The sequence below is a fragment of the Myxine glutinosa genome, chromosome 1 (genome assembly GCF_964187855.1).
Source record: "Myxine glutinosa chromosome 1, kmMyxGlut1.1, whole genome shotgun sequence".
NCBI classification, from domain to species: Eukaryota; Metazoa; Chordata; class Myxini; order Myxiniformes; family Myxinidae; genus Myxine; species Myxine glutinosa.
Genome location: NC_136261.1, coordinates 112,524,889 through 112,551,051, shown reverse-complemented (window position 1 = coordinate 112,551,051; position 26,163 = coordinate 112,524,889). Strand labels below are relative to the sequence as shown.

At 44.1% G+C, this 26,163-nt stretch overlaps 1 protein-coding gene across 6 annotated transcripts in view; it reads left to right on the top strand.

Moving 5' to 3' along the window:
* LOC137427517 (luc7-like protein 3) overlaps window positions 1-26,163 on the top strand; it is a 127,605-nt gene that overhangs the window by 41,478 nt on the left and 59,964 nt on the right. The window contains exons 1-5 of one of the 6 annotated variants that reach the window (XM_078776155.1): window positions 1,232-2,138; window positions 9,214-9,355; window positions 16,546-16,620; window positions 16,751-16,855; window positions 24,230-24,391. In XM_078776155.1, coding sequence (XP_078632281.1) covers window positions 9,236-9,355; window positions 16,546-16,620; window positions 16,751-16,855; window positions 24,230-24,391 — 462 coding nt within the window. In that variant the 5' untranslated portion in view covers window positions 1,232-2,138; window positions 9,214-9,235. Of the gene's footprint in view, window positions 1-1,231; window positions 2,139-9,213; window positions 9,356-16,545; window positions 16,621-16,750; window positions 16,856-24,226; window positions 24,392-26,163 lie in introns of those variants that run through there. The other 5 variants (XM_068117094.2, XM_068117085.2, XM_078776149.1 and 2 more) reach the window with 5 other exon arrangements.

Here is a 26,163-nt window from a genome sequence, read left to right as displayed (position 1 = left end):
CCTCGAAACCACATTTTGTCCACCCGCCTCTGCCTGCAGCTGAGTTCAAATCAGTTTTCAGAAGCACGATATATAATTTCAGATGTTATGATCAATTGAGTCATGGGGTTTAAACCGTAATGGCTAACATATATATATATATATATATATATATATATATATATATAGTAATAACTTGCGGTTGGGATTAAATTGAAATGAATCCATTTTGAGTTCTCCAACCTTTAATGAGCAAATAAATAACTGCTCGACGTTGCGATCAGCAACACGGATAAACGTGCATCCACTGACCTTTCTCAAGAGTAAAGCAAAACAACTCTATACCCTCCCTTATATACACAAAGAATTAAGTTAAGCACCCCCCCGTTTTTTTACAACCTCGCACATTACAAGTTTGTTGTCGTCAAAACAGTGTAATATACCCATGATATTGCTATATTTTCTGGAGAAGTGATATTATGGTCACATAAAAACATAACAATCATGCCGTTTTCAATATTTTATTCTGAATAATTTAAGGTGAAATTTTTTGGGAATTTTAGGCATATTTTCACCTCAATTTAAGTATGGAGCTATAGGTCCATCACGGACAGTGTGGATGACGTTTATGTTTTCTAACGTACAGTCATTGTTCTGAGAAGACCTCTAGCGATCTTTGCGTCAATAACGTGTGTAGGACCCACGTGATCGGATGGAGCAAGGTGCTGTGACAACCATCCCCTGGCCTGCGTACAGTCCTGACCTGAACCCCCTCGAGCACGTTTGGGACATGTTGGGACGACAAATTGCGAAGATGGTCCCTCCAATAGCCAATCTGGATGAATTGGAACGTGCATTACATCGGGAATGGAACAACCTGCCACAGCAACGCATACGACGGCTTACAGGGTCTATGAGACGTAGGGTTGAGTCAGTGATCCGATCACGTGGGTCCTACACACGTTATTGACGCAAAGATCGCTAGAGGTCTTCTCAGAACAATGACTGTACGTTAGAAAACATAAACGTCATCCACACTGTCCGTGATGGACCTATAGCTCCATACTTAAATTGAGGTGAAAATATGCCTAAAATTCCCAAAAAATTTCACCTTAAATTATTCAGAATAAAATATTGAAAACGGCATGATTGTTATGTTTTTATGTGACCATAATATCACTTCTCCAGAAAATATAGCAATATCATGGGTATATTACACTGTTTTGACGACAACAAACTTGTAATGTGCGAGGTTGTAAAAAAAACGGGGGGGTGCTTAACTTAATTCTTTGTGTATATAAGGGAAAAAGGGGGTGGGGACACCAAAACCACCAATTGATGCCATTCTGGAACAACTCGTGCCATTCAAATTTAAACCCTAAATCAAAACCAAAACCGTTGAACCAACTGAAACCACATTGGGATGTTACATAAAAACAACCGTTAAATCACACGTTGAATCAAACAAAACGTAGCATAATTCAAATAAATTGATGAAAAACAAGTATTCTGAGTATTGCGCTGCAATACATGTCCCCTACCGGCAGTCTGTCATCCGGAAAACTGTTGGGGAAATTACCAAAGTTCAAAGTGCCACAACTTTGTCAAAAATGGTCGAAACGTCGTGAAGTTCGAACTTGATCTGTAACTTATCATGAGGAAACCACGTACCAAGTTTGAAATCGTTAGCATTAAGAGTTTAGAAAAAAAGTCCGGAAAACTGTTCTTTGCGTGACGGACAGACAGACAGACAGACAGACAGACAGACAGACGGAGGGACGGAGTGCAAACCTATAGTCCCCTCCGGTGTACACCGGTAGGGGACTAATAAACGATTAATTGCTTCAAGTGATGGTGGTAACTTAAACGAATTGAGCTAAACGGATACATCGCAAACCAAAAGTAAGAATATATACCCAAGTGACAGCAACCGAGGTAATAATTTATATGCTTGGTGACAGTTTCTCTGGTATGTTTCTGCATGTGAGGGCCAAACGCTTGTGGCAAGTTCAACACTTCCTCTGTGAGAGACACAACAGACTCCTCCACATGCCATGCCTCCAAAATCCTCCTTCGTTTACTGGGGGTTGCACCCAAAATGCTGGCATTATCCCATAGCGGAACATGGCCAGCCTTTTTTTAAATTGGCAGGTGTGAGGGTAAGTTACAAACCTATGTTCACCATGAAACAGGAACTTATGCATGTCAAGGATAAGCTTCCCAGGAATGACTGGGCAACGGTGGTATACAGGGATTCCTGTGTTTGTGGGGCTGAATATATTGGAGAGACAGGGAGAACATTAAGACAATGGGTCAATGAGCACCGCAAGGCCTTCGAGTGCAACTATCCAAAGATATCTGCCATTGCCAAACATGGTCTTCAGACTGGCCATGTTCCGCTATTGTATATATATTTTTAGCCGTGTCGCAGACGCTGGTCATAGAGTGCCCTCTGCTGTTGTTCTTGTTCTTGTTTTTTGTATACAAGATCGAGGCTCGTGAAAGAGCGAACATTAATCACACAGAAAGACAAACAGACACACAAAACAAATAACATCGGGAGCGGTAGACAAGATGGGGAGAGAGGGGGAAGGACACAAACACAACATTTGAGAGCAGGGACCGAGAGACATGGAGACATCGAGAGAACTGTGGGAGGGAGAGGGCTTTTGGGGGGAGGCATGAGAAGGGGGGGGGGGGGGGTGGGAGAGGTATAAAACATATGGACACTGCCAAGACTTCCAGGAAAGAAGTTGGAATTTCAAACAAGGTGGATCTGGGGTGAATTAGTGGGGGTAGAAAGGATCAAGGTTTTGGATGGGGGAAGATAAGAGATGGTGGTGAACCGCTGTTTTGAAGACCTGGAGGGAGGAGTGTGATTGAAGTGAGTGTGGGAGTTTGTTCCAGAGGCGGGAGAAAAGAGGAATGAAAGAGTGAAGGTGAGCAGAGAGCCGAGATTTCGGCAGTTTAACCATCAGAGGGTGGCTGGCAGATCTTGTGCGACCTGTAGGAATATTTGGGGGACAGAGCACAGAGAGAGCTGGGGGAGCAAGGCCGGAGAGGAGTCGGTAGAAGACAGAAAGACCACCTACCTGCCTGCGGTGAGTGAGTGAAAGGCCCTCAGAGATAGCTTCATCGCGGGAGATTCCAATGATTCTGAAAGCTTTGGATTCAACAGCGTGAAGCCGAGCCAGGTGTGAAGCAGGAGCACCAGCCCATAGGGGAGAACAGTATTCCATTGAGCTGCGGATGAAAGCCTTGTATGTGGTGAGGAGCTCAGGTGTGCCTAGGAAGGACTTTGCACGACGGAGGATGCCCAGTCGGCGACTGGCTTTGGAGGCCAGCTTGGAAATGTGGTTTTCCCAAGAAAGATCATGACAGATGGTGAGACCCAAAAGCTTGAGCGACAGAACTTCTTGGAGAGGATTGTTGAGAAAGTAGATGGGAGGGTTGTCCAGTCGATCTTTTCGGAGAGACATAGTAAGAGTGTGAGATTTGTCAGGATTGAAAGACATGTTCCACATGTTTGACCAGTCTGTGATTTTGTCCAGGTCTTCAGAGAGTGAGGAGGCTGCAGACTGCCGATCTGAGGGAAGAGGAATGGAGCGGCAGAGAGTGGAGTCATCAGCAAAGAGATACAGAGGATTTTCCAGAGAGTCGGAGAGATCATTGATAAAGACCAGAAAAAGCACAGGGCCCAGCACACTGCCTTGGGGAACTCCAGCCTGAACGGGAAGGGGAGATGAGAGAAATCCATTCAGGGCCACATGTTGACTACGACCAGAGAGGAAGTCCGCAAGCCATGCATGGAGATTTCCATGGATACCATAGGAGGAGAGTTTGGTGAGCAGAGCTGGGTGCCAGACCGTATCGAAGGCACGTGATATGTCAAGGGAGACAGCTCTGATTTCCTGTTTGGCATTGAGGACCTCCATCCATTGTTGAGACAGCAGAAGCAGCATGTCCAGAGTAGAGTGACCTGGTCTGAAACCAAATTGATGATCAGAGATCAAGCCATTGGAGAAGAGGAAAGATTTCATATCCGAAGCAATGATGGAAATCCATGACTTTGCTGATAATTGGGAGCAGGCTGATTGGTCTGTAGTTGCAAGGATCTGTTTTTGCACCTTTTTTGTGTAAAGCGGTAATGTTTGCTGATTTCCAGGATGCTGGCAGATGACCTTGAGCAAAGGATAGGGTGAAAAGAACAGAGAGAGGGTGAGATAGAGCGGCAGAGCAGGATTTTAGGACCCGTGGGCTGATGCCATCTGGTCCAGTTGCAGAATCAGAGTCGAGGTTTGACAAAAACTCCTCCACCTTGTCAGGAGAGAAGGTCACAGAGTCCAGGAGCAGTTTGGTTCGACTGGGAAAGGTGGGAACAGAGAGAGATGGGTTTGGGACTAAGGATTTTGAGGCAAACACAGAGTTGAGGCATTCGGCTTTGTCACGTGCGATGACAACTGTGTGGCCATTTGAGGTAAGGGAGGGGATGGAGGGGGAACAAACACCAGAAACGGATTTGACCAGACGCCACCAGGATTTGGAGGAAGGAGACAGGTTTGAGAGTTCATTCTTGAGTGAGGAGAGATAGTGCTTCCTGGCACTCCTGAGGGTAGACACACACTTGTTCCGAGCTTGGTGGAAGGAACTGAGATTTCCTTCAGTTGGATTAGCCTTCCAAGAGGCAAAGGCAAGTTGTTTCAGGGCAACTGCCTCACCACAAGATTCAGTGTACCATGGACGGGAGGAAGGGTAAGACAACTGAAGGCGAGATGGGATAAATCTGTGCATGAGAGAGATCAGTTTGCTTTGGAAGAATTCCCAGGAAGAATTGATGTCAGAGGCAGTGGAGATGGGAGACCAATCCAGACGATTGATGGCTGCTTGAAGACCGTCCCAGTCGGCCTGAGTGAAATGCCAGACTCGTCGACGCTGAGGAGGCTCTCTGAGAATGGCCAGAGAGATGTCCACTTTGACAAGCACATGATCAGAAGAACCGATTGGAGCAGAAGAAGAGCAGCAGACATTAGCAGGGAAGTTAGTCATAACCAAGTCTAGAAGAGAAGATACTCCATTGGCTGAGATCCGGGTCGGGAAATTGACAGATTGTGTCAATCCCAGTGAGTCACAGAAGTCCTTTGCTGAGGTGCCATGACTGGTGAGAGAGGAACCCACACCCAACCAGGTGGCATGATGACAATTGAAGTCACCACATATGAGGAAGAGAGAGTTGGGATGAGTGGATAGAAGTTGGTCCATGTTGTCAGACAGTGAAATGTAGATGGAGTCATCACTGTTTGGGGGACGGTACAGAACACATATGAACAAAAGGTGGGAGCGGAGAGGAAGCCGTAGCCAGAGGTACTCCTGGGGGTGAGGAGGAGAGAGGGCAGTGCAAGGAGAGTGAGGAAGAGAGTTTTTGATAAAGATAGCCACCCCACCACCAGGCCGAGGCTCAGGTCTATCATACCGGAGGAGGGAGTAACCAGGCAGAGATATTAAGGAATCAGAGACATCTTGAAGGAGGAAAGTCTCTGTTAAGCAGATCAAGTCTGGATTGTCAGTAGCAACCTGTATGGAGAGATCAGTCAGGTTTGAGCGAAGGCCCCGGATGTTTGAGGTCCATACCGTTAATGAAGAGAGAGGGGGAGCATCGGGTACAGGACAGGGGAGGGGAGGAGTAGGGTAAGATGAAGGATGAGAGGGGGAGGTAGGGAGAGCAGTTGTTAGTGTGTCAGCGATTGCAGAAGAGTTCCAAGAAAGGGAAGGATGAGGAGGATGAAAGGTTTGAAGGTGAAGGGATGAGGCACAGAGAGGGGTTGTTTGAGGGGGGCAGAGGAAAGAAGAAGGTTGGGGGGGGTGGAGGTATGAGATAGAAGGGAGACGAAGTGGGGAGGAGGCAGCTTTGAGGAGGAGGGGGGAGGAGGGAGAATTGGAGAGGAATGGTATGGGGGGAGATTTGAATGGGAGGGGTTGGGGGGGAGTTTTGAAGGGGAGGAGTGAGGGGGGAGTTCAGGAGTGGAAGGGCAAGGGGGGAGTTCAGGAGTGGAGGGGTAGGGGGGGAGTTTAAGAGTGGCGGGGCAAGAGGGGAGTTTAGAAAGTGGATGATTAATGAAAGACGAACATTGAAAACAAATTGGGTTTGTTGTGATTTTCAAGTTAGCAATCCGGTTCAGAATGATGGAGGAGGGATGGAATGAATGTGAATTTAGACCATGTAGTGAGGGAGACGTATAAGATATTGAATTTCTTTTTTTTGAGGTGGAATGAGTTGGAGAGGAAATTGAGAAAAGCCTTTTAAATAGGAAGAAAAACAGCATGTTGTAAAATACCACTGAGTAAAACACTGAAGGGGAAAGGTTATACATATTTAAATAATATTTAAACAGAACCGTGAACAATCTTATGTGCACAAAAATACCAACGGGGGGAGAGCCGAGAGGGACCACCACGAGTCACGTGAAGGGCAAACGGTGGATGGCAAGGAGTTAATGGGGGCGGGGCGTACAGCATACCTGGACAGAAAATACAGGATGAGTCAACAGTACACGTGGAGAAAGGAAAATAAATGTTTTTTTTTTTTGTTTTGTTTGTTTGGTTTTTGGGGGTGGGGGGGGGGGGAGGTGGGGATTTAGAACGTTAGACAGAGTATTATGTTCGGGGTAGAAGGGAAAAAAACTAAGAGCCAAGCAAAACACGATTAAGATAACAAACACCGACGGGGGTACAACTACAAGGCCGCACACGAGGAGCAGAACACGATTAAATAATTACAAGTTACAGGAAATTCAAACCAAAAGTAACTATAATCAAAACAATAACGCATGGACGATAAAATAACGAGTTGAAATTTGACAATCTATCTGGGGAAATGGGGGAGAAACACGTGGTCGAAGAACGAACGAACGAACGAATAAGAATGAATAAATGAATGAGAACAGAGAAGAAAATATTTTTTTTTTGGATTTTTTTGAGTTGTGATTTACACAAGGAAGAGGGCTATGGGGTGAAAAGATTGGGAAAACAGAGAACGAAAGTTATTGGATCACAAAAACACGGACCGCTGAGAGAAAAACAAAGCCTCAAGGTTGTACAGTGTTCACTGTACAACTACAAGGCCTAAACGTTTTCCAGAAGTATCTCTTTATTTTGCACATTAGCCAAAAAATTTTAATAACAAAAACAAAAGTTAAATTACGACTGGGATTACGGACAGTAAAATTACAGTTCAGTACTTCGTGTAACCCCCACGAGCATTCAGGAGAGCATGTACACGTTGAGGCATGCTGTTCACGAGATTTGCCAAGGTTTGGACAGGAATCGCTTGCCATGCAGTGACAATAGCCTGCTGCAATTCACGCACAGAGGTCGGCTGCTGGTCCAAGTGGTCGATTTGACGCGTTAATTCTGCCCACAAGTTCTCTATCGGATTCATATCCGGGGACATGGCAGGCCACTCCATATGCTCTACACCACGGTCAGCAAGAAAGTGTTGGATCATGCGAGCACGATGAGGCCGTGCATTGTCATCTTGGAAGACAAAGTTTCCTCGAAAGGCTGCACGAGCAAATGGAAGCACTGTTTCTTCCAGAACGGCCCTGTGCTTGAACTGGTTCAGGTTTCCATTCAGAACAACCAAGTCAGTTTTGCCCCCTGCATGAAAAGCAGCCCAAACGGTCACCCCACCACCTCCAGCTTGGACTCTTGGCACTATACAATCTTTGTTGTAGGCTTCATGCACTTGTCTGCACACTCGGACGCGACCATCTTGACGATAGACCAGAAATCTAGACTCGTCACTGAAGATCACGTGATTCCAGTGTCCTGGCTGCCATTGACGATGCTCTCTGGCCCACTGCAATCGGCACTGGCGGTGTTGTCTGGTCAGGCGTGGCTTTCTCAGGGGACGCCTGGCACGATAGCCTGCTTGAACCAGTCGTTGGTTGACTCGCCTTCTGGATACAGGCACATTTGTCAGTTGCTGCCACTTAGCCCTAAGCCGATTAGCTGACTTGGTACGGCCATTGCGGACTAACCGGTGCAGCTAGCGATCATCCCTCCTTGTGGTTCTGCGGGGACGTCCTGGCCTCGGTATTGGAGTAGGGACACCCCTCTGAGCATTTCGTTTCAGGATCTTTGACACCTGACCTTGAGTGATGCCATACTGCCGAGCAATAGCACGCTGTTTCATGCCGTAATTTCGTAAAGCCACCACTCCATGACAAACAGCATTGTCGAGTTGACGGACCATCTCCAGAGGAAGCGGCAATAACTTTTGGAGACGTGCAGCAGTTGTTTTCCGCTAATACAGAACGCAACAACCCTTGTATACTCGACTGTGAAGCCAATCATTAAATGCACCTGTCCGTACATTTTGCCACGCCACCTGTGATATAATCCTGTTGTTGACTTCTTGCTGTGACAGACAATCGGTGACATGGTTCTTTTAACAAATAAATCACCAAAGTGTAAAAGAAACTCACTAGATTGATATACTGAGTTAAAGTAAACCCAAGTCAAAAAAAAAAAAAAATTCCATATTAAATGACATGTCTGTAGATATAGACATACATGCAATCCCGGTTGATGCGTTTTCGCTGATATGCAATGAATAAAGTAATGAACACTTTTCACTATATGCCAAGTATTTTCGATGATGCACGTTTTTTCCTGCCACATCTAAGGGGGTAGTGCATGTGCTGCAATGGTGAGAATGAAAAGGGATTATTTCATTGTAAAGGTTTTTGGAGACCTGGTGAAGTACATATCATGACACATAAATAAAACTTGGTGTAAGCATTTCTGTCATATATTGTGTAGCTAAATTGGCACAAGATTACCTCACCCCTCTTTACTTGCTTGACTTCCTTCATTAAGTAAAATCTTGTCCATATTATTTTCATTTCAAACTTATGGTTTAGCTATAAACACACTTCATTTGTGTGATGCTGGTGCCTTTTTCTTTATTTTTCCCTGAGGTTGAAAATTTTGGTGTGTGTGCATATTAAGCAGAATTTGAGACATAATGGAGGCTGGATCATATAAACATGGATTTGTTACACAGGATTGCCTTGTTGGTGACCTTTCCTTAAGATTTAAATTTTACTTCTTGCTTTTAACCAATATCATTCTATAAATCCATTCAACTGATCTTTAAAGCAGTGATTTTACCCAAATATTTGTTCATAGGTGAATCTTCCCTAACATCCTTCTTTTTGCATCTTTGGTTCTTAGATACGACAGGAGCAGCCGTCGTATGCGCATGGGTTACGAGAAGGATTTCCTGCGTTACTTGCAGAGTATCATGAGCGACGTTGAACGAAAAATACGCCGTGGACAAAGTCGCCTTTCACTCTCAAATCCGGTGACTATGATGGTGTGTTACATATGCAAGCATAAAGGTTTTTTTTCTTCTCTACAAAATCTAAACTTATGGAAGAGCAAGGTTAAATTGGTGACGATGATTGTGTGTTACATATGCAAGCATGAAGATTTTTTTTTTTCCCTCTACAAAATCGAAGCTCATGGAAGAGCAAGGTTAAATTGACAGTGTGGTGGTGGAGTAACGATTGGACACGGGTGGGGGGGACAAAGCTCGGAAAGGGCAGAAGGTGCAAGACCAGGAAGGAGGTGGTTGAACGCAGAGACCACCGACCTGTCTGCGATGGCGAAGTAGTAGACCTCTAGACTCGACTTCATCGTGGCAATTTCCGATAATCTTGAAGACGTTGGCTTCCACGGCATCAAGCAGAGCAAGCGTTGATCAATATCAAGTTGTTGTGGAGATGGTGGTCCACTCTTTTTCTGAGAGGGCAGATTGCCTACTTGTTGGCCTATGCGAACAGCCAGCTTCTGTTTCGTTGAGAGTGCTTGCTTAAAATAGTCAGAGATATGGCTTTTGACAAAGTGGTCAGTTGAGGCAAGAGGGACCAAAGAGGAACAGAAGAGGTTGGATGGGAAGTTGGTCATTACTAGGTCCACTTGGGAGAACGTACCATTTGCAGAAATCCGAGTTTCGAAGTTTCCAGATTTGGTCAAAACCACAGTCGTTGAAGGCCATTGCTACAATAAGATGTCTGGTTGCTGCCTGACAAACACCCAGCCATCTGATGTGATGATAGTTGAAATGATAAACTGAGTTGGATGGTTAAGTCGATCTACATTGGATAAAATAGAGGTGTGTATGGAGTCATGACAAGTGCAGCGTGACGTGCATGGTAGGTAAAAATTAATGGCCATGAGCTGGCATTCTTTCCACACCTAATTATTTATCTTGTGAATTCACAATTCTGACAGATGAAGATGGACACCTTGACCTGGATAAAAAGATGGATTAATAAGGAAAGTTGGACTGCAAGATTTGGCCAACAGCACACTGGGTGCAGACGTGTGAGCATGCCAGATTTGTAAAGTTAAATGTGAAGAATAGGAGGTAATGGCAAGAGAGATTAGTTAAGACTAGGTCAGAATTTTAGATGGTTGTGGAGAAGAGAAAAGAGAGATTAATATACACTACATGGCCAAAAGTATGCAGACACTCCTTCTAATTAGTGGATTCGGCTGTTTCAGCCACACCTATTGCTGACAGGTATATATAATCAAGCACACAGCCATGCAATCTCCATAGACAAACATTGGCAGTAGAATGGGCCATACTGAAGAGCTCAGTGACTTTCAACGTGGCACCGTCATAGGATGCCACCCTTCCAACAAGTCAGTTCGTCAAATTCCTGCCCTGCAAAAGCTGCCCCGGTCAACTGTAAGTGCTGTTATTGTGAAGCGTCTAGGAACAACAACAGCTCAGCCGCAAAGTGGTAGGCCACACAAGCTCATAGAATGGGAGCGCCGTGTACTGAAGCGCGTAGCGCATAAAAATCGTCTGTCCTCGGTTGCAACACTCACTACCGAGTTCCAAACTGCCTCTGGAAGCAACGTCAGCACAACAACTGTTTGTCGAGAGTTTCATGAAATGGAATTCTATGGCCGAGCAGCCACACACAAGCCTAAGATCACCATGTGCAATGCCAAGCATCAGCTGGCGTGGTGCAAAGCTTGTCGCCATTGGACTCTTGAGCAGTGCAAATGCCTTCTCTGGAGTTATGAATCGCGCTTCACCATCTGGCAGTCCGACGGACGAATCTGGGTTTGGTGGATGCTAGGAGAACGCTACCTGCCTCAATGCATAGTGTCAACTTTAAAGTTTGGTGGAGGAGGAATAATGGCCTGGGGCTGTTTTTCATGGTTCGGGGCTAGACCCTTTAGTTCCAGTGAAGGGAAATCTTAATGCTACAGCATACAATGACATTCTAAACGATTGTGTGCTTCCAACTTTGTGGCAACAGTTTGGGGAAGGCCCTTTCCTGTTTCAGCATGACAATGTCCCCATGCACAAAGCAACGTCCATCCAGAAATGGTTTGTCGAGATCGGTGTGGAAGAACTTGACTGGCCTGCACAGAGCCCTGACATCAACCTCATTGAACACCTTTGGGATGAATTTAAACGCTGACTGCGAGCCAGTCCTAATCGCCCAACATTAGTTCCCGACCTCACTAATGCTCTTGTGGCTGAATGGAAGCAAATCCCCGCAGCAATGTTCCAACTTCTAGTGGAAAGCCTTCCCAGCAGAGTGGAGGCTGTTATAGCAGCAAAGAGGGGACCAACTCTATATCAATGCCATGATCTTGGAATGTGATGTTCGACGAGCACATATGGGTGTGATGATCAGGTGTCCACATACTTTTGATCATGTAGTATATTTTTAAAATGTTCTTCAAAGCATTTAATCATATGCAAATTAATACTTTAAGTACTGCTAAGAAGGAGAAGGATAAAGAATAAACAACGAAGCAATAGTAGCATTTGATTTTCTGGAGCTTTCATCTTTGTTTTTCTTTGATTGCTTCTCATTTGAAACCCACGCTTTGTACTTTAGTAGTGCGGAGAGTTGACATCTTTCCAATGCATGGGTTCACATTTGGTTTCTGGGTCAAAGTGTAGGGATGGGATGGGGGATACATTCCACAGTTCTAAGGTTAGTTGGGATCCTCTTGTTCTTTTCGACCTCCTGATGATCCCATATAGCCCAATGGGACTCATGTCCAGACTCGAGGGTGGCCATTCGAACACTTGGAGCACACCAGCTGTAACCTTGTTCTACAAATACTTCCATCATATGACTGTGTGTTTTGGATCATTATCTTGTTGAAAAAAGAATACTCTTCCGATTAAACTATTTCCACTAGAAAATGCATGATGCTGTGGTATCTGCTTGTACTTCTTTTGTTAGCATCCTATTGATTTTACCAAGTTTTCCTCCACCAAAAGGCTGAGATACAACCCCAGACAGTCACAGAGACTTCCTGTGATATTGTGTTATAATGTTCTCCAGGTCTTGGGCATACAAACTGACGACGTATGTTGGATCCAAAAAGTTCAAACTTCTATTCATCAGACCACTGTGCCTGATTCCATTGTTCAGTCACCCAATCTAGGTGTTGCCTTGCAAATTTCAGTCTTTTCACATTGTTCTGTGTTCTCATCAATGGTTTCTTTGCTGCAACTCTGCCATGGAGACCTGCTGCAATAGGCCTTTTGCACACAGTGCTGGATGAGTCGTTGATGTTCAGGCTTGCTCTCAATTCATTTGTCAGCTGCCTACTTGATATTCTTATTGCACAAGCTGAGAAACCAAGTGCTTGCTTGTCTTGCATTGGGGAAATTCTTCTAGGTCTTCTTGGCCTTTTCTTATCTGAGCCAGTTTCTTTCAGACATTGCAAAGTGTACTTCACACCACTGTAGGAGATCGTCAAATTTTCTGCTATTTTCTTCACAGTGTGTCCTTCTTCTCGCAGAGTTTGGATCATCACTCGCTGTTCGGTTGAAGTTGCTTCCTTGATGCCCTTCTGAACCCACTCGTAGACTTTCAAGCAAGGCAACAAGCTGATCAAAACAAATTTCACACATTCACAAAATTGCTCATGTTATTGTGGTTTATTGTTATTCGCATTAATGTAACTGCATGGTATTGATTACTTCCGGCCATAAAAAACATTGCCTCAAACAGGGAACCATGATTGTCATGGGGCCCGCAAGGCTAACCCCCACTCTAGCGGGGAAAATGGCCTTAAAACGATCATTCATGGTATTGATTACTTCAATAGTTTATTATTGTGCCATTATACCCTGTGCCATGATCTACAAACTTTCCTGCATATTTTCTTTGTGGCTATTACTAGCACATGATAATATCATATGAATAGCAAAATATATTTTTAACTTTTTTAATTTCCTAATTTATTTTATATACTCAAAGATAACTGTGATATTAAATTGACTTTCACAGAAATTTGAATTATTATCTGCTGTACTTGTATTGCACATTTCTAACTTCCTCCAAACATTTAATGTGGAATAGCACACAGCAAAAGTGAGAATAACCCAAACTTTTGCACAGTACTGTTACTGTATGTACAGTGCATTCAGAAAGTATTCAGACCCCTTCACTTTTTTCACATTTTATGTTGCAGCCTCATGCTGAAATCGTTTAAATTAATTTTTTCCCTCATCAATCTCCACTCAATACCCCATAATGACAAAGAGAAAACAGGATTTTAGAAAGTTTTGCCAATTTATTAAAAAGAAAAAACTGAAATATCGCATTGACATAAGTATTCATACCCTTTGCTATGACACTTGAAATTTAGTGCAGGTGCCTCCCATTTCTCTTGATCATCTTTGAGATGTTTCTACACCTTGATTGGAGTCCACCTGTGGTAAATTCAATTGATTGGACATGATTTGGAAAGGCACACACCTGTCTATATAAGGTCTCACAGCTGACGATGCATATCAGAGCAAAAACCAAGCCATGAGGTCGAAGGAACTGCCTGCAGAGCTCAGAGACAGGATTGTGTCAAGGCACAGATCTGGGGAAGCCGACAAAAAAATCTCTGCTGCATTGAAGGTTCCCAAGAGCACAGTGGCCTCCATAATTCTTAAATGGAAGAAGTTTCGAACAACCAGGACTCTTCCTAGAGCTGGCCGCCTGGCCAAACTGAGCAATCGGGGGGGAAGGGCCTTTGTAAGAGAGGTGACCAAGAGCCCGATGGTCACTGGCTGAGCTCCAGACCTCCTGTCTTCCACAATCCTCCATCAACCATCACCCCCACAATACCTGCCACCATCCCACATACTCCTCCAGACCCCCTCCACAATCCCCCATCAACCATCGCCCCCACAATACCCGCCACCATCCCACATACTCCTCCAGACCCCCTCCACAATCCCCCATCAACCATCACCCCCACAATACCCACCACCATCCCACATACTCCTTCAGACCCACTCCTGAATCCCCCATCAACTTTATGCCTGCGCGTCGTCCGTGCCATTTTGATATCGTGTATTGATGATACATGATGTCACTGGCAAAATCGAAAATCAACCCTCTATTGTCGATAATCGTGCTATTTTGACACTTTCTCATTGACAAAATAATTTAAAAAAACAATACCCTTCAAATTAGACTGTGATTAATGATTTTTCAATGGTTTTCAGGAAAAAGAAATTCGTTTGGATTCCCCTTTAAGCATGAAGCTAACTTATTATTATTTTTTTTTGGAAGGCTGTTGGACTTTATTTATTGAAACCATCAAAAGTTGTGAAAGTGAAAACAATCACAACTAGAATGGTACTCGGTAGAGTGCATACCTCCGCCAGGCTGAACACTTTACGTCTTGCATCCCACTGATAGGCCGGATCTGGATCCAGCCCTGACCTGAAATCTACCCCAACTTATCCACCACGTTTTTTTCACAATCTATTCACAATTTTTTGGAGATATCGTGCTATATATTGTTTTTGGCCCAACCTCTCAATAGTGAAGAATCGCTTAAAAATTGTCGTATGTGGAGCGTCGCCAAAATCGAATCTTTTAGTCCTTTTCATGCACCCAACCTGTCCACAAAGTTTTGTCCGAATCTGTCCATAATCTTTTTGAGATATCCTGCTGGCAGACAGACAAATGAAAAATCACTCGCACAGCGACACTTGCCAAAACAAAACAAAGTAGAAGGGCACTGAGTAGAGCGCATAACTCCGCCAGGCTGAACAGTTTGTCTTGTATCCCCCTGATAGGCTGGATCTAAACCAAAATTTAATTGGATTGTTCTTGTCACATAACCAACTCAAATCCACCTAGTTTTGTCATAACTCGTCCACAACATTTTGCGATGTTATGTATATACAGTATAGTGTTTGGCCCTATCTCTCAATTTTAGAAATTGAGAGATAGGGCTATGTTGACCTTTTGACCTTAAAAAAATTAGTGGTTGAATTTGGTGACCTGATTTGCAAATCCTCTTCAGATTTTAAGTAAATTGAATGAAAATAGGATTTTAGAAATTTTGTTCGTGTTGACCTTTTGTTTTTTAGACCCCAAAAATAATTGGTGGTTGAATTGAGTGACATGATATGCAAATCCTGTTCAAATTTTAAGTCAATCAGATGAAAATTGAGGAATTTTAGAAATTGCACCTAAGTTGTTAACCTTTGGCCAAGTTGACCTCAAAAATAATTTATATTTAAATTTGCAGACCTGATGTTATAGAAAATTGCTGATATAGAAATTTGACAAAGTTGTTGACCTTATGACCTTTTATCTCAAAATCGATAGGCTTCTTGCTTGTGACCAACTCTGCCGTTTTATGAAGATATTTTTCAAATTTAATTGACCTGTAGGCGATTGATATACAGACAGGCAAACAGACACAATAATGCACGTGACCAACACGTGACCAATACAGTACTTGAAAAATCTTAGATTTTCGCAAGTAACAAACAAACACACCAGAGTGATCAACATACTTGTAAAAAAGAAAAAAGAATTGCCAAGTAACAAACAGGGGTGAAAACATAACCTCAGTCCACCTTCGGTGGTGGAGATAACTAGAGCAAAGTCGATGGCGCGTCCCATGCTTCCCACCTATAGCAAAGTCGAAAAATGGTAAAAAGCTTCACCAAGAATGGTGGAGCTCCCAATATCAAACTTTGAGTTAAAATGTTTTTCCTGTTTTGACCCCTGTGACCGACTCTTCCTGTGGCATGAACCAGGGGTGAAATCCCAAAAATCGTTACATATTCCATGTGTCCCCAATGTTGATTGCATAAACAGTTTCATTGAAAACAATTTTGAATGTGCCCGTAATTGCATTTTTTTTTTGTTTTATTTTGACCATGCCACACGGGGTGGGGCCAAAATTGATAGAGGTCTCACACCTTCTTGCCTTGCGGTGATCATAACTGGTAAGTTTGGTGAATTTTTGCCCAACCGTTCAGGAGGAGATGGCGTGATGGATGGACTGAATAGATTACAATATCCCCATGTTTTTGTTCGTTTTTGTTTTCAAAAAGTCTCGGGTAATAATTTATGCTACATCACTCTGATCCTGCAATGTAAAATTGTAATATGGCATGTTGAATGCTGTTTCTATACACAGCTCGATGTTTTATTTGTCTATTTTAATAATTTATTTGCAAGTTTCCTGTGGTGTCTGTCTTCTCAATAGACCAATGGCTCAAAGGGAAAAAATGATGAGAAGATTCAGATCTTTACAGAGCGTATTGAAGATATGCTTGATGAGGTGAGGGTGGATATCATTTTCCTGCATTGTGTGGTAATATGCTTGGAATTTAAGAGTTTTTTTGAGGAGTTGTCCACAGGTTAAGTTCCCATGATTTCTCCAACAATATTGTGCATACATTCTGGCACAGATTGAAAACCTAGGTATGGAAGGAATGGTGGATGAAGCCCAGTCTCTGATGCATAAGGTGGACAAGATGAGGGATGAGAGGGAGCAGCTGTATACATCCACAACAGTACGTCTGCATGAATGGAATGCACCGTTTAAATATATAACGCTATTAGCGACAGGAGTGTGTGCTTGACCTACAAAGATACGTGATCCTTGGATTGGTATGGATTTCATTTGTAATATCATGGCAAGCAAACGAATATATAACTTTTCAGGCAAAATTTGATTGTCGTTGTTTACCTTCCTCCTTCAACGAATACCTTTTGTGGTAATGTATAACCCTTTTTTAATCCACAGGGTTTGGAAATTCTGACTGTGCAATGCCTGGAATTTTTTTTTTTTCTGCCAAGAGTGAGGCTCATGGAAGAGCAAGATTAAATTGACAGTGGGGTAATAAAGATCATGGGTAGGATGGGTGATGTGGGTGATGAGAGGTGGTGGTGCACGGCCTTATTGAAGCCGTTGGAGGGAAGAATGAGACAGAACGGCCTCAGGAAGGCAGTTCTGTAAATGGGAGAAGCGAGGAATAAGAGTTTAGGTGTGCAGTCGGTCTGGATTTTAGAAATATAACCGGGAGGGGGTTACTGGGAGAAAGTGTACATTCTGGAGTTGCTGGTGAGTGTTGGAGGACTGAGAGAGCTCTGATGGAACAATTTTGGGGAATAGACATTAGAAAACAGAGACCACCAACAGGTTTGCGATGTGAGAGCAACAGACCTTGTGCTTTTGCCTCAATGCAGGAGATTCTAATAATTTTGAGAGCTTCAGATTCCATATAGATTCCAGGAGAGATAGATGTGATGCTTGAGTGCTAGCCCATCGTGGAGAGAAGTACTTAATTGAGCTATGGGCAAAGGCCTTGTAGACCGAGTAGTTCTGATTTTCCAAGGAACAACTTTGATCTGAAAAATCCCAGCCTGTGGTTGGCTTTGGAAGCCAGCTTTTTCTGTGGTCTGCTTTGGAAAGGTCATGACTGATGGTGAGGCCTAAAAGTTCAAGAGACTTAACCGCTTCCAGTGGATGCATGTAGAAATAGATAGGTGGGCTTGTTTGACAATCATTCCAAAGCTGTAGGGTGAGACTGGGATTTTTCCGGATTGAAAGACATGTTCCATTTATCAGACTAGCATCTAATCAATTCCAGATAAGCATAGAGTGATGCAGTTGTTGTCTGCCTAGTCAAGGGTTGCGTAGAGCCAGTGATTTTCCCACAATCATGGAAAACGGATGGAATTGAAGTGGAAAAATGGATGGTGATGGAGATGAAGTCTAACATGGAGACCTGCTCCAGATTGACTTCTTGTCCCGACAACTGATGCATCAGATAAGCATGAGAGTTTATCCTGGAGTTGCATGTCTTTGCCTCTTTTATACATGGCTTTGGGATCGTACCACTGTAGATGTAACACCATCCTCTGCAAGCGCATGGGAGCAGACAGGAGTGGGGTTTTTAAAAAAAATCTCTTGAAGTGGCTTGTGCATACAGTCACTGTCTTGCTGACTATGTAGCAGCGGAATTTCATACATGCATGGAGGATTGAAAGCATTTATTTTTCAATCTGTGCATACCGTTGTTCCACCTGTGAGAGGGATCACAAAGTGTATGTAGCAGGCTTTCCCTCCTGTATTAAGACACTACCGAGACCTCTATGACTTGCATCTGCATGGATCTCTACCAATGCATTCACATTGTTGTAAGAAGAGGTCAAAATTCAGAGATTATGTTAGGTAAAAATGTTATCGAGGTCTGGATTTGAAATGAACTAAGTACATGTACCATGATACATATGTACAGATAAGATATTGAGGTCAAGTGGTCTTGAGGTTGTAGGTCAAAGTTAGAGTAAGCAAAGACTTAATGTGGGCGAAGGCATATTGGTCGACATTGCGGCGTCAAATTGTATCGAGTTTTTAGGATACTAGACAACAACAACACAACAACAGGCATTTTAAGGCTATTTTCCCTGCTAGAGTGGGGGTTAGCCTGTTTTTTTTTTTAGTTAACGTTTTTAGGATATTAGAGGAGGAAGTAAAATCGAAAGCCGAGAAGTGTAAAATGAGAACACCCAGGACTAAAGAAACCTTGAGGCACGTGTCAGTTTTGAGACAATGAAGCCATTTCCCTAGATGAGGCCCAGGCCATTAGGCCAAGCAGAATAGACACCATAGAGGTATGAATTAGACCCAGGAATGTATTAAAAGTGTAATTAACAGCATAGCAATGAAACTATAGCAGAAAATATACATCCAGTGTGGAATTCGTTGCTTTGAACGCAAGAGGTAGTAACTCGCAATGTTTTAGCAAGCTGAACAGGAACTGGAATTCCATCCTTTCCCTTGGCTTATTTGGTTAAACAAATATCTGAAAATGTAAATATCAATACTACTTCAAAAACAAATTGTCAAAATTAATTTTATTTACATATTTGGGAGGTCTTCTTTTTCATGAGCATTTAGTAGCCTTACTTTTGTCCCAAAGGTGTTGAGTCGACCATAATGTGTGGGCTGGTGTCACATGTAGTGCTTAATATGCAGAGCAAGAAGATTACCCCTTCCTGAAAGTGATTAATGAGTCAGTTGAGTTTTCACTGACAATAGGTTAGTGAAATAGTTTTCTCATAAAACATATTGGTTTCCAGAAGTGCAGAATCCACATGGTTAATGTTACTGCCTTCCGTCAGATTTAAACCCACAGGCTCTGGGATGCATGCCCACCACAAAAAGCTGCATCAGGCAGTTGACAGGGTATTTCTTTTGCAACATTGATCTTTACTTTGACCAATTATGGTAATTTAGTTCCCCATTTGATGTGCAAACTAGCCCTGCTCCACTCCTGCCTACAGTGATGGTCAAATTGCCATCAATTGAGTTGGAAAACGTTTTTTTTTTTTTTTTTTTGTGTATACTCAGTCGAGGCTTGTGTAAGAGCTAACACATATAACATATAAATAAAAGGAGGGGAATGCAAGAGGAGGAGGGGGCGGAAAGAGAGAAAAGCACAACAATAGTAGAGAACGGGGACATCGGGAGATCTGTGGAAGGGAGTGGGCTGGGCGGGGTACACTGGATAAACAAATGGACACTATAGGGACTTTCAGGAAAGAAAACGGATTTGAAGGAGATAGATTTTGAGTGGATTAACAGGGGTAGAAACGGTTTAGGTTTTGAATGGGGGAAGATGGTGGTGGACAGCTGTTTTGAAGGCCTGGAGGGAGGAGTGGGATTGAAGAGTGTGGGAGTTTGTTACAGAGGCGGGAAAAAAATAGGAATGAAAGAGTAGGTGAGCAGCGAGTCTTGATTTTGGCAGTTTCACCAGAAGTGGGTTTTCTTTTTTTTTTTTTTTGTATTCAAGATCGAGGCTCGTGAAAGAGCTAACATTAATCACACAGAAAGACAAACCGACACATAAAACATATAACATGGGGAGCGGTAGACAAGATGGGGCGAGAGGGGGAGGAACACAAACGCAACATCTGAGAGCAGGGACATCGAGAGATCTGTGGGAGGGAGAGGGCTTTGGGGGGGGGGGGAGGCATGGGAAGGGGGGGAGGAGTTGGAGAGGTATAAAACATATGGACACTGCCAGGACTTCCAGGAAAGAAGTTGGAATTTCAAACAAGGTGGATCTGGGGTGAATTAGTGGGGGTAGAAAAGATCAAGGTTTTGGATGGGGAAAGATAAGAGATGGTGGTGAACAGCTGTTTTAAAGACCTGGAGGGAGGAGTGGGATTGAAGGGAGTGTGGGAGTTTGTTCCAGAGGCGGGAGAAAAGAGGAATGAAAGAGTGAAGGTGAGCAGAGAGCCGAGATTTCGGCAGTTTAACCATCAGAGGGTTGCTGGCAGATCTTGTGCGACCTGTAGGAATATTTGGGGGACAAAGCACAGAGAGAGCTGGGGGAGCAAGGCCGGAGAGGAGGCGGTAGAAGACAGAAAGACCACCTACCTGTCTGCGGTGAGTGAGTGAAAGGCCCTCGGAGATAGTTTCATCACGGGTGATTCCAATGATTCTGAAAGCTTTGGTTTCAACAGCGTGAAGCCGAGCTAGGTGTGAGGCAGGAGCACCGGCCCATAGGGGAGAACAGTATTCCATCGAGCTGCGGATGAAAGCCTTGTATGTGGTGAGAAGCTCAGCTCAGGTGTGCCGAGGAAGGACTTTGCACGACGGAGGATGCCCATTCGGCGACTGGCTTTGGAGGCCAGCTTGGAAATGTGGTTTTCCCAAGAAAGATCATGGCAGATAGTGAGACCCCAAAAGCTTGAGCGACAGAACTTCTTGGAGAGGATTGTTGAGAAAGTAGATGGGAGGGTTGTCCAGTCGATCTTTTCGGAGAGACATAGTAAGAGTGTGAGATTTGTCAGGATTGAAAGACATGTTCCACTTGTTTGACCAGTCTGTGATTTTGTCCAGGTCTTCAGAGAGTGAGGAGGCTGCAGACTGACGATCTCAGGGAAGAGGAATGGAGCGGTAGAGAGTGGATTCATCAGCAAAGAGATAGAGAGGATTTTCCAGAGAGTCGGAGAGATCATTGATAAAGACCAGAAAAAGCACAGGGCCCAGAACATTGCCTTGGGGAACTCCAGCCTGAACAGGAATGGGAGATGAGAGAAATCCATTCAGGGCCACACGTTGTCTACGACCAGAGAGGAAGTCCGCAAGGCATGCATGGAGATTTCCATGGATACCATAGGAGGAGAGTTTGGTGAGCAGAGCTGGGTGCCAGACCGTATCGAAGGCATGTGATATGTCAAGGGAGACGGCTCTGATTTCCTGTTTGGCATTGAGGACCTCCATCCATTGTTGAGACAGCAGAAGCAGCATGTCCAGAATAGAATGACCTGGTCTGAATCCAAATTGATGATCGGAGATCAAGCCATTGGAGAAGAGGAAGGATTTGATATCCGAAGCAATGATGGATTCCATGACTTTGCTGATAATTGGGAGCAGGCTGATTGGTCTGTAGTTGCAATGATCTGTTTTTGCACCTTTTTGTGTAAAGCGGTAATGTTTGCTGATTTCCAGGATGCTGGCAGATGACCTTGAGCAAAAGAGAGGGTGAAAAGAACAGGGAGAGGGTGAGATCGAGCGGCAGAGCAGGATTTTAGGACCCGTGGGCTGATGCCGTCTGGTCCAGTTGCAGAATCAGAGTCGAGGTTTGACAAAAACTCCTCCACCTTGTCAGGAGAGAAGGACACAGAGACCAGGAGCAGTTGGGTTCGACTGGGTAAGGTGGGAACAGAGAGAGATGGGTTTGGGACACAAGATTTTGAGGCAAACACAGAGTTGAGGCATTCGGCTTTGTCACGTGCGGTGTCAACTGTGTAGCCATTTGAGGTAAGGAAGGGGATGGAGGGGGAACAAACACCAGAAATGGATTTGACCAGACGCCACCAGGATTTGGAGGAAGGAGACAGGTTTGAGAGTTCATTCTTGAGTGTGCAGAGATAGTGCCTCGATTCAGTATACAAAAAAAAAATAAAAAAATAGTGCTTCCTGGCACTCCTGAGGGTAGACACACACTTGTTCCGAGCTTGGTGGAAGGAACTGAGGTTGCCTTCAGTTGGATTAGCCTTCCAAGAGGTAAAGGCAAGTTGTTTCAGGGCAACTGCCTCACCACAAGATTCAGTGTACCATGGATGGGAGGAAGGGTAAGACAACTGAAGACGAGATGGGATAAATCTGTGCATGAGAGAGAGCAGTTTGCTTTGGAAGAATTCCCAGGATGAGTTGATGTCAGAGGCAGTGTAGATGGGAGGCCAGTCCAGATGATTGATGGCTGCTTGAAGACCGTGCCAGTCGGCCTGAGTGAAATGCCAGACTCGGCGACGCTGAGGAGGCTCTCTGAGAATGGCCAGAGAGATGTCCACTTTAACAAGCACATGATCAGAAGAACCGATTGCGGCAGAAGAAGAGTAGCAGACATTAGCAGGGAAGTTTGTCATAACAAGTCTAGAAGAGAAGATACACCATTGGCTGAGATCCGGGTCGGGAAATTGACAGATTGTGTCAATCCCAGTGAGTTGCAGAATTCCTTTGCTGAGGTGCCATGGCTGGTGAGAGATGAACCCACACTCAGCCAGCTGGCATGATGACAGTTGAAGTCGCCACATATGAGGAAGAGAGAGTTGGGATGAGTGGATAGAAACTACTGTGGTTACTGGCAGATCTTATACATTCTGTAGGAATATTTGGGGGACAGAGCACAGACAGAGCAGGGGGAGCTTGGCCGGAGAGGAGTCGGTAGAAGACAGAAAGAATGCTAACCTGCCTGCGGTGAGAGAGTGAAAGGCCCTCAGAATCAGCGACATAGCAATAGACACCAATGATTCTAAAAGCGTTGGTTTATACAGCGTGAAGCCGAGCTAGGTGAGAGGCAGGAGCACCAGCCCAGAGGGGAGAGCAGTATTCAAGCTGCAGATGAAAGCTTTGTATGAGGTGAGTAGCTCAATCGTGCCAAGGAAGGACTTCGCATGACGGAGGATGACGAGTCGGCAACTGGCTTTCGAGGCCAGCTTGGAAATGTGGTTTTCCCAGGAAAGCTCAAGGCAGTTAGTGAGTCCCAAAAGCTTGAGTGACAGAATTTCTTCGAGAGGATTGTTGAGAAAGTAGATGGGAAGGTTGTCCAGACGGTCTTTTCGGAGAGACATAGTGAAAGTGTGAGATTTGTCAGGATTGAAAGACATGTTCCACTTGTTTGACCAGTTTGTGATTTTATCCAGGCCTGGAGAGAGTGAAGAGGCTGCTGCCTGCCTATCTGAGGGTTGAGATATGGAGCGACAGAGGATGGAGTCATCAACAAAGAGATCGAGAGAATTTTCCAGAGAGTCGGATAGATCATTGATGAAGACCAGAAAAACCATAGGGCACAGAACACTGCCTTGAGGAACTCCAGCCTGGACAAGAAGAGGAGATGAGAGAATTCCATTTAGAGCCACACCTTAACTACGACAGGAAACCTTCATCATCTTTGCCACTTGTATTAGCTCAAGAATAACGGATTAGCCCAATATTCCCTTGATATTCTCCTTTGGGAAGTTATAACCTATTTGCTTTGGATTTGTTTCATGCAGAAACTAGTGTGGCCAAGGGAGATCGATCTTGCTTATTTTTTGGGGACCGGCGAGAACATTTGGAGACTGAGAAGAAGGTAGAACTTATGGGCTCTGTTGAGCATCAATGTCTGGAGGACTGGGAGGTGGGGATTTTGGATAATATTAAGAAGGCATTATTAAAGTTGATGACAATACAAGAAAAAAAAGAATAATCCAACATGATTTTTAAAAAGGAATTGTCTTTATTTGGAAAAAGATTCTATGAAAATGATACCGTGATATTAATATTTGCGCACATTAGGTGTCTTGCAGCTATTTTGTATAAAGGTGGCCATTTTTGTAATGTTACCAGGGACCTTGCGACCTTAAATGTGTTGTGTTCACAGCAGACACTCATGGCATACACTGCACAAGAGAAGCAAATGGATGTTTGCAAAATCTGTGGAGCGTTTTTGATATATGGAGATGCGCAGTCACGAATCGATGATCATCTAGTTGGGAAACAGCACATGGGCTATGCACGAATCAAAACGGCAATGGAGGAAATGAAGGTGACGGAGATGGGACTAAATGCTTGACTTTTATTTATATTTTTCTACATCCTCATGCTGCTCTCGCTTCTCCTCTATTTGTTTTATTTAGCCCGTCCTTCAGCTTCTATCCCCAGCTGTCTCCTTGGAAGACGGTCAACATTACTCCCACACTCAATAAGTGTACAAAAACAGCCAAACAATTACAAACCAGTAAGGTTACACCCAATCCGAAGCAAGGTCATGGAATCTATTATTGAAGTTCATATCACTTTTCCTCTTCTCAAACAGCTTGATCTGTGATCATTAGTCTGGATTCTCTCCTTGTCGCTCCATATTGTATATGCAACTGCTTCTCTCTCAGCAATGGATGTTAAATATGAGATGAAGGCTGTCTTTCTGGACATGTATAGGACACTTGGCACAGTCTGGCACTCCACTCTGCTTGCCATTCTTTCTGCTTATGGCATCCAAGGCCACCTTAATTTATGGCTTGACCACATCCTCCATAATCACAGTCAGCACATAATTCTGAATGGAATCCTGCTATCTGTAACATACTGTGATGTCATATCCTTTTTCTGGGCTTTTCTCAGAACGCTCCCGCTCCCACCAATGTGTCTGAACTTTTGACTTTTCTCGGATGTTAACATACTTCGGTAATTTCCTACAAAACCTGAGTACTGTCTTGGAACTGTTGCACATTTTGTTGCGCAAAGGCGTTCATTGGAAATGGGGTCTGCTCAAGAGAAGGCTTTCAGGGATACAAAAACCCTGTTATGCCCGTCACCATTGCTTGTACATTACGACCATACGAAAGAGCTCACGTTGAGCTGTGACAGTTCATCTTATGGATTAGGTTGTGCACGATTGCAAACCAATGATGCCGATCTTTTGCAACCTTTTGCATATGCATTGAAGAAACTGGCAAGGAATGAACGTCGGTATGGGCAGGTTGACCGCGAGGCACTTTCTTGCATTTTTGGAGTAGGTAAAATGCACTAGTACCTTTATGGCCATCATTTCACATTGGAAACTGACCACAAACCCCTCCTCGATCTGTTGGGGGAGGATAAGGCAGTATCACCGACTTAATCTCGTAGGGTGCAATGTTGGGCTTTAACCATTGCTGGTTATGACTACAAGCTTGTGTGCAGGCCAGGACGTGAAATGTATTGTGCAGACGTATTGAGTCATCTCCCACTTCCGAAAACCATTGAGGAACCACCTCTACCAGGTAATGTTGTTCATCTGCTGTCTCAGGTTGTTCATGAGAAAGCACCTGTCACTGCAAAGCAAATTGCAAGAGGTACGAGCGATGATCCTACATTGTCACATGTCAGACGCTGTGTCCTGTCGGGTGATTGGTCATCTTGTGCAAGTGAAGCTAAACCGTATCTAAACAGGAAGGATGAGTTGTCAGTTGACGTGGATTGCCTCCTTTGGGGGAGTTGTATCGTCATCCCATCTAAACTATGTGAGACAATATTGTCAGAACTACATGATCCTCATCCTGGGATGGTCACTATGAAAACTATAGCCAGAGCTCACATGTGGTGGCCAAAGTTAGATGATGACATATAAACCTGCGTACGTCATTGTCACACATGTCAGGTTAATGCTAAGTCACCGCCGGAAGCACCACTTGAAATATGGTCATTGCCAGTTAAACCTTGGTCGAGGTTACACATTGATCATGCTGGACCCTTCTTAGGCAAGTTGTTCCTTGTCGTTGATGCCCACTCAAAGTGGATTGAGGCTGTTGTTGTACCCTCTACAGGCTTGGTCATTAC